Source organism: Pieris brassicae, chromosome 12 (genome assembly GCF_905147105.1).
Source record: "Pieris brassicae chromosome 12, ilPieBrab1.1, whole genome shotgun sequence".
Classification (NCBI taxonomy): domain Eukaryota; kingdom Metazoa; phylum Arthropoda; class Insecta; order Lepidoptera; family Pieridae; genus Pieris; species Pieris brassicae.
Genome location: NC_059676.1, coordinates 9,387,712 through 9,397,284, shown reverse-complemented (window position 1 = coordinate 9,397,284; position 9,573 = coordinate 9,387,712). Strand labels below are relative to the sequence as shown.

Sequence of the window (9,573 nt, the reverse complement as noted above, 5' to 3'; positions counted from 1 at the left end):
TCTAGAATTTGTTTATATCATTGTAAAGTTACAAGAAGCACTAATGTCTTCTGGATTTTTTAATAAAGCAAGCAGTTTGACGTAAATGTATTAAAAATATCTGCAAAGTCATTAAAAATAAAAGAGTAAAAGTCCTGAAGTTATATAATTAATAAAATAAATCAGTTAATTTACTTTCTATTTTTTAATAGATAATAAACGACATATTTACCAGATCATTGATTGAGAAATACACGTTAATTAAACCGTTAAATTTATTTTTTCGTATAAAATTTACACATTTATTTAGTATAATATAATGTACGAGTGTTTCATTTAAATATATATTATCTGGTTTGCAATTGTGATGTGAAACAATAATCTGTATTAAATTCAGTGCAATGCAATGTAATCATAAAACGCTCATGACGAATGCGGCACGCGGTGTGCACGGACCGGCAACCTCGCAAGCGGCACGTGTGACGCCGAGACGTGCGGCATTCATTGCTCATGCACGACGCAAAGCAAGATGGCGGTTCGTGCAGTTGATTTTGTTCGTATTATTGAACAGTATCCTTGTTTATACGATAACAGACTAGCGGAGTATTCCAGAAAAGATGTCACGGATCAAGCCTGGAGCGAAGTTTCACATTTAACGAACACATCTGGTGAGTCATATGTTTATTGCGTTGATCCAGAAACGCGATTGTTCGGCGCGAAATTTAAATCCAAGCATGTCAACTGTCAAGTATTCTTGTGCACGAAGTACGAAATAGCGCAACATTTTTATTATCTGTTCTCAAAATAAAAACAAAATAGATGAGGTAAATATCGGTGTATTATTATTAATTATAACTATTATTTTAACAATGTACGTATATTTCGCTGGAAATCGAACTAGGTTGTAAGGAGTGCATTTTTCTCTGCCACAGCGCCGTTAATCTAACATTATTTAATAAGTATTCATATAGTGTAATTGAAAAACGAATGATAATAATACTGGCATTATTGAGACACCGAGAAGTTAATAAAAAACGCTTTGAAAGAATCTGGTTGAATCAAATTGATTTCCTTGCATAATACGTGTAAATTTATACATTCGATATTATCAAACTTATTAAAGGCTCTTGATTGGATTTTGCACTAGAATCAGTTCGCGCTGTCCCGCCAGGTTTTTGACATTTGCACACCATAGAGTATTATTATTTATGTAATCACCCAACACTATAGATGTCGCATGCTGCGCTTTTTCCTTTCCATATTTCTATTCTATGTAGTTTGAACTAAGTATGTTTAATTTCAGTATCCGAATGTCAAGTTAAATGGAGAAATATAAGGAATGGTTTTGTTCGAAGTCTCAAATCATTACCTCATGGTAAACAGAAAAAGTTATATCACTTACACGAAGAATTGCAGTTCATCGTTCCGTTTATCAAGACGCTTGTACCAGAGACAACAAACCCCACATTAGATGACGAACCTGTGGAAATCGAGGTAGAGCCACTAAATACAGAAAAACCATCGACAACAGTTTCTAATTTCAAAAGGCGTAAAATGAAAAAGTATAGATTAGAACGACCTGATTTCTCCTGGATTAAAAATATTAAAAATGACAACCCTAGGAAAATGTTTTTACTAAGTCTCTTACCTGATGTGGAGAAGTTGACGGAGGAGCAAATGCGCAAGTTTAGGATTAAGATGTTATTGTTACTTGAGGATATACAGATGGAGACAGAGGAGACTGAAGGCTAACATTTATATAAAAATATATTAAAGATGGTTTTATGTACATATGCAGTGGACATTTTATATTCTTCGGAGATAAGGTTGTTTTTTGTTGGTAATAATTTTATTAATATTTTATATGACCATAGATAATAGCTTAGTCATAGGCTATTTTTCATAAGAACTAAATCTGTCGCATTGCACTCCTAAATTAAAGAACACTTGTTTATCTTTCTTTAAAATTGTCAGGGCCGGATTGAGTGGTCTGGATGCCTCGGGGCAATAAAGGAGTGGAGGCCCCATATTATTGTCCAAATAAAAATAAATATTTTATTCGTAGTATTGTCTTTTGTTAACGTAGCTTTTACACATTGAAAGAAAACACTTTTAACGGGATTGAAGCTATTTATTATAAACTTATAATTATTTTACATATGTAATTTTAAAAAAAACCGACGTTTCGCGTGCTTTACGGCGTGCGTAGTCACGGTGGACACGGTGTAAAATAATTATAAGTTTATGTAATCGCTGTATGTTTCAATGTTTGTCTATATAATACATAGCTTCAATCCGGTAAAAAAGTGTTTTCTTTCAATATTTTATTCGGTCGAGTTTCAATCAATAATGAATTGTGAAACTAGGTAGATTATTTTAGTATTTAACAAACATATAGAAATATATCAAAAGAAAAGTGGATTACTAGTTGGAATTTAAAAAAAAACCGTAGTCTCTGTTATGGGTCCCGGGGCTATAACCCTGGTTGCCCCCCTAAATCCGGCCCTGCAAATTGTGTATTTGCTGTGATGGAAAGACTATGAGAACTTTAGTTCTGAAGGTATTTATAATTAATTAGTCTGATTTAGTTTTTATTAATAATGGGTAAGGGATATTACAATCGTTATGAATAAAAATTCTAGATTCTGTTTTGTTTTCTGTATTCCACAGCTTAGTACAATCTTTAAATGATAAAAAAAATATTACCTTTAATGCAAATATTGCCTGTGCTCCCGAGTGTGGAATCATCTGTAAAATTTTGCCCCAAAACATTTTTTTAATATTCTAACATAAATAACAAGCTTATTCGTTATCATTCCTCTACCTCCACTTAATACAAGGTGACAGGTGTGGTGATTTACAAATATTTTTTTTTCCTGCTTACACATCGTGTCTTACTATGGTAAGGTATCTGTCACTCCGTTTAATTGACATCCTATGTCAAAGGTTTATTCGGATGGTTAGTGACCAGGGGGCATTTACAATGTTTAACTGTTACAGACACATAGTTTGACTGTTTTATTGAGTTTAGTGAGTCTTCATAACTGAAATGATAGTAGAAAGAGCTTTGGCCAAAGTAACCTTATCCTGGTTATGCCCCCTGGTCACTAACTATCCGAATAAGCCTTTGACATGGGATGTCAATTAAACGGAGTGACAAAGCCGCCATTTTCAAGTAATTGCAGCGTTCAAAATTGTACCCGCATTTGTATGCAAATTCCTACAATTTGTCCCAAGAGAAAGCTCTTAGGAAACTTTTCACATCTCCAAAGATCCTGTCTAAATTTGGTGATTGACGGCGGTGTACTCCTGTGTTTTACTCCCGGGGGTATTTTGTTTAAACTGCGCGTCTACACGGCAACATTACGGTATTGGATATGTGTGGGTATCCTATTCTACTTAAATTAATAAAAAATGTGTGTTCATTATAAACAATGCAGTATGTGTAAGATTTCAGAAGAGTTAATTTAAAAATACACCTGTGTGAAACACAAACTTAATACTTACTTCCATAAAAAAATTGGTTAACATTAACATATCCCAAATGTTTATATACCATTACGTGACGTAACACGCGTGAGTGCATGTGTGAGTGTGTGAGTGTATGGGTGCATGCGAGCGATTGTTTGAGTGTTATCTATAACTAAATGTTAGGTCTCAGAAACATATCCCATTCTGCGTAAGGTGTGTTCATAAGCCAGACCTTTAATCGTATTTTTAGATTGTGGACTGACTTCGCAAAGTCAGTCCTTAATGTCTGACAGATAACACCCCACCACAATACCTAAAAACTAACATTTAAATTTCAGCAACATCACCTTGATGGCTGGAAGTCTTTCACAGTCCGTTTCATAAGGCACTATCTTTTGCGAACGAGCGAACTGTGGAATCGACTCCCAGGGGAGGCGGACCTGAGAGATACGAAGAAACTTCATAAGAGTTAAGACTCCCAAAGGCCGGCAATGTCACTAAAAATGGGTGTCCATCGGCTGCGATGACAGCTTTTGGGCTCCATGCCCCCCCAGAAATATACAATATTTCGGACAAAATTATAACAACTTATAAATTGTTCAATAAAAATATAATTATGTGTCTTGTTTAGTAACAGGTCACTACCGAAGGATCACCCGGTCCTTTAGAAGGCTTACGCTGGGACACAGGTCTGACAAGCAAAGACACAATTGAAAATCACAAATATTTTATGTGTTTATTATAAGTAACTAGCTGACCCGACAGACGTTGTTCTGTCTTGACTATGAATATTAATTTCGAATTGATTATAATAACTAAGAAATATCTCAGAAACAAAGTGTTTATTATTGTAATGATTTATGATAAACAACAGTCTTTGTTTGTTTTCTGGCGCGTATATAAATAGTATTAATAATAAAATTACTCCGATCGAAGCATAAACTAAACGATATTTATTTTTCTTACATCCTCTGACGATATTTGCAGCACGCATTCAGTCAATGTCATGTCAAACGACATAAGATTACATGAAAAAAGTTTGAATTGTAAAGGTGCCATGCCCTGAAAAATAAATTTGCTTTCGTAACAAAAGTATTCCTGAATTCTCATTTTTTTATTTTTTTCTTTCATAAGAACCTTCTCCTAACAATAACAAACACAAAAAAATAATAATTAGCAAAATCGGTCCAGCCGTTCACGCGTGATGTCGTGACCAGGAGAAATAGAGATTCATTTATATATATACATATAGATATCCAAATGAAAAATTAATTTCTGTTATGTGTAATTGTTAAGAATTTTTATATAATATACGATAATATAACATTCAAATACGGCTCAGATATTTACAGTATGAAATAAGAATTTTATTGATAGACCCCACATTTCCTGTCTCAGTCTCCTCCAGGGAATACCATTTGCAATTATTGCTTTTTCATGTGCCCATCTAGGACAAGGCTTTTCCATCTAGTGTCTTCTGCCGCGGCCTTATCACCACCCCATGAATATAAACGGATGGTTATTACATTATCTACAATTAATGTTACACGTGACCAGTATATAACAGTAATATACTGGTCACACGTGAACCAAAAGACGACTGTATGTCTTTGCTAGGACGATAGCGCACTCGCGAGCCCTCTGGCATTGAGAGTACCCATAGGTGGCGGTATCACTTCACATCAGATGAGCCTTCAGCCCGTTTGCAACCTGTTCTATATAAAAACGTCCTTCAGATTCAGAGTTGAGACTTAGCACTAACAATGATGACAATTGTACATCAAAATGATACGGGATTTCTACTTCGTGTAGTCTCTCCTCTCATAATCTTGTCAGTTTGGTACTTAATTATAACTGTCTGGATATATTATTAAATACCAAGTGGTTTTGAGATGTCTGGCCCTCGCTTAAATAAATATAATATTTTAATCATAAACTCAATGTTCTTTAAAATAATTAGTTGTTAATCATGCTAAGAAAGTTAGAAGAGAATTTCATATTATCACTTTTTCTTAATTTCTTCATAAAAGAAGAGTATTTTGATAGCAATAAATTGTAGGCCTTGTACAGCTGATAGACGTAAGATATTTCTTGCATCAATTCATAATCAGGAAATGATGTATTGGGATACATCATTTCTAGAGTACATACATACATCATTCATAGCTAGGTGGGCCTAACTAGCAACTCTTTTGTTCGATAAAGTATATAAATAGTTTTTTTTTTTTTTTTATAAAATAGGGGGCAAACGGGCAGGAGGCTCACCTGATGTTAAGTGATACCGCCGCCCATGGACACTCTCAATGCCAGAGGGCTCGCGAGTGCGTTGCCGGCCTTTTAAGAATTTGTACGCTCTTTTCTTGAAGGACCCTAAGTCGAATTGGTTCGGAAATACTTCAGTGGGCAGCTGGTTCCACATAGCGGTGGTGCGCGGCAAAAATTGCCTTGAGAAACGCTCAGTCGTGGAACGTCGGACGTCGAGGTGATACGGGTGGAATTTTGTATTTTGCCTCGACGTCCGATGCTGAAACTCAGCTGCAGGTATTAATCCGAACAACTCCTCTGAACACTCTCCATGGTAAATGCGGTAGAAGATGCAGAGAGATTCGAGAGCAGTGCTTTGTGCCACACCCGATCGAAGGCTTTCGCTATGTCCAAACTAACCGCTAGTGCCTCCCCCTTGGACTCAATTGCCTCTGAGTAAGGTATACTAGAAGGTCACCAGCCGAACGACCACGACGAAAGCCGTACTGATAATCGCTAATCAGCTGGTGGCCCTCTAGATAACTCAAGAGCTGGCCATTAATAATGGATTCCATTATTTTGGAGAACAAGGAGGTTTTTGCGATTGGGCGATAGTTGGATGGATCAGAGCGATCGCCTTTTTTAGGGATCGGATGTATCGAAGCGGTCTTTCAGCACTTCGGGACAGTGCCGAGCAAGTACAGGTACCGGAAAAGGCGTGTCAGGACCGGAGCCAACTCAGGAGCACATGTACGCAGCACAATTGGAGGGATACCATCCGGCCCGCTCGACGTATGAATGTCCAAGGAAGATAGTGCTCTGCGAACAGCACGTTGCCGGAATGTGATTTCCGGCATTGAGTTATCACACCGCGAAATCGCCGGTGGTGATCTCCCCCGGTCATCCAAAGGCGAGTTGGACGCGAAGAGACAGCCCAAGAGGTCGGCCTTCTCCTTCGCAGTGTGGGCGAGCGAGTCATCCTCTCTGTGCAGCGGTGGTATCGATGGCTGACAAAAATTCCCTTGTACAGCTTTGGCGAGAGACCAGAAGGCTCGGGTCCCAGAAGGGAGTTGGGCCAATCTCTCGCCAAATCTGGCGATGTGCTCTGACTTTGCCTTAGCGATTTCCCGTTTGAAGGACCTGGAGGCTGAGTTATATGCTTTTTTATGTTCGCTGGTATTGGCATCACGAGATATCGCCGCTTCCGCCCATGCATTAAAGCATTCTCGCTTTCGACGCGATGCCGCCTTGCAAGAACGCTTAAACCAGGGCTGTGACTTGCCACCGATCGGCACCGCAGAGAATGGAATAAAAAGTTCCATGCCCTGCAGAACCACTTCGGCGACAAAGGCAGCGACGGAATCTGGAGCTTCCGACGAAAAGCACATAGGCCCCCAAGGGTAGGACGCAAAGAAAGACCGCATCCCATCCCAATCTGCTGACCGATAGTGCCAAATACGACGACTACCCGAAAAACGGGGCCGAGGAGGGCGCGTAGTAGGCACAGTACTCCGGACCACACAATGATCCGATGAACCCAATGGCGGGTCAACAGAGACTTGATAGGTCTCCGGATGTGAGGTCAGCAGAAGGTCCAACAAAGAGGGTTTATGACCATCCACATCTGGTATTCGCGTAATCGCAGGGACCATTTGTGACAGGTCGTAAGCTAAAGCAAAGTCGTGAAAGGATCTTCCCGCGTGATCGGTGGTTTCCGAACCGAGCCAATCGGCATGGTGAGCGTTAAAATCGCCAAGTATCACGATTTCAGCGGTAGAAACCCCTTCGAGCAGGGAATCTGTAGCCATTTGGATGTGCTCAATGAGTCGCTCAGTTTCGGTATTTCCGCTATGGGACCTATACAGGCATGCGTAGAATCGCGGATGGTCATCGCAGTCTACGCGCAGCCAGAGGCTAGATAGGTCCCTTCCTTCAAGCGACCCGAGGCGACGAGAACAGATATCCTCTCTGACGTACACGCAAACTCCCGCCCGCGGCACAAATGAATGTTCCAATTTGTACCCCGGGTAGGAGAGGTAGGAAGTATCAGCCGGGAAGGATATCTGAGTCTCAGTAAGGAAGAATAAGGCCGGCTTCGCAGTTTCGAGGTGAAAGTGAACCGCGTTAAGATTAGAGTTGAGCCCCCTAACATTGGTAAAGTCCACTGAGAGCGTGGAAGGGGATGCCTTCGGTAAATTCTTCCGTTTGCCCCGAGATCGAAACCTATAGTTTTTTGAGCAGTTTTTGCCCACCCCAGAATACGAAGGGCAGCCTGTGCATCCACCACCAAATACTGATTGTTCCGATGATGGACGCTCAGAGGGGGATTCTCCACAGCGGAAACGTGTGGTACCCCCCTGGGGTAATCTCTGTTTAAACTGCATCTTCATATTCTGGGGGGGGGGGGAATTGATGGGCTCCGGGAGTCTTCTCCGATTCATGTTTCATACACAGTTTCAGGTGATCACTACTTATTGCTAGTTTCTCATTAGACTATTAAATCCCATAAATATAGTATAATACTCGTCATAGAAAAACATGTAGCTTCCGAAATATTTAAATTTAGAACATGACATATCTCTTAAAGTATAATTTACCCCCTGAAACGAAACACTTGCTGTAAACGTAAATTTACAGTACAAATACCTACTAACATTATCTAATCGCATCATACACACACGACAACCTACTAGCCTTTTCAAATTATTTCAATACATAATACAGTTAGCTGTCTAGATGGTCTAGAACATTGCTTCGAGAAGCTTTAGGGAATTCATACTGAAGACTCGTATTCGCGAGACAAGTTCGATCTAATTGCTCATGGGCCGCCAGACTAGATAAAGGGGATTTAAGGGAAGCGCATCCCTGCAGGATTTAAGGGAATGAGATGAAGTCGGGTTGATTCAAATGTTTTCCACATTACAAAGAGTAGTTTGCCTTTCGGCGTGACGCGGACGGCGCACAATCTTGCAGGCGTATATTATTTATCCCGATTTCTTTTCCTTATCATAACGTCATAACGAAAATTGAGTGCACAGCCTAAAATTGTGTACTTGATTTCCATGGTCATAACCGCGTGTTGTAGGGCCCGCACAGCTTTTCATATGTTTGTGTATATAAATATTAAATATATAAAAAGGACGGCTGCATCTCTATCTGACTTTAGTACCAATAGTCTGATTCCTGGGAAGTCCAGGAGTATAATTCGTTATAATTGTATTAATTTATTTATTAACACTTTGTGGCTGTACAGAAATATAATACAATTGACATAAATAAATAAAAAGGAGGGCAACAACTTAAGGCTTTCTAGCGATGTCTTCCAGGTCAACCAACCAAACACTGGGAGATAACCGTTTTTAAGCTAGGAAGGAGTTTTGGGATGGAATATAAGAGTTGTATGTAAATTGACAGAAATAAAACTAGTATTGTTGACGAGGAAAAAACCTACCAAATACACAAAAAATCTTGCACCACGATAAGATAATTAACACATATCTTCGAATCGTACTAATATTCAAATACAAAATCTTAATGAATTCTTCCCTCTCGGAATTTGTATTCGTAATATTCCGAATTGACTTGGAGATTCGAATAAATTACGAATTCTTTTTATTCAGACAGGCAATTATTATGATTGCTTATTTAGGATTTTTATTACTTCTATTCTATAAATGTCATCCGGAATAATAAGGACTGCCACAAGGGCGTTATGAGGTTAACCAGGAAAAGATATGGGTTGCGGTTAAGTTATTAAAATTATAGTAAATTATTTAACTGTATAAATGAAAATAAATGGTACTACAGTGGCCTTAGATTTCAATATCTGTTACAAGATTATTGTCAATCTAATAGGCAAGTAGGTGATCCTCCTGTGCC

General features: G+C 38.9%; 1 protein-coding gene across 1 annotated transcript; it reads left to right on the top strand.

Annotated features, from left to right (window-relative positions):
- The first annotated feature begins 449 nt into the window (after positions 1 to 449).
- Positions 450 to 1,788, top strand: LOC123717225. Its single transcript, XM_045673114.1, has 2 exons — positions 450 to 647; positions 1,283 to 1,788. Exons 1-2 carry the CDS (start codon positions 509 to 511, stop codon positions 1,729 to 1,731), a joined length of 588 nt encoding a protein of 195 aa, XP_045529070.1. The 5' UTR covers positions 450 to 508; the 3' UTR covers positions 1,732 to 1,788.
- Positions 1,789 to 9,573: the final 7,785 nt, after the last annotated feature.

Coding starts and splice junctions, on each gene's coding strand:
- LOC123717225 (XM_045673114.1), top strand. CDS start 509: ATGGCGGTTCGTGCAGTTGATTTTGTTCGTATTATTGAACAGTATCCT. Junction 648..1,282: donor ACATTTAACGAACACATCTG/GTGAGTCATATG, acceptor GTTTAATTTCAG/TATCCGAATGTCAAGTTAAA.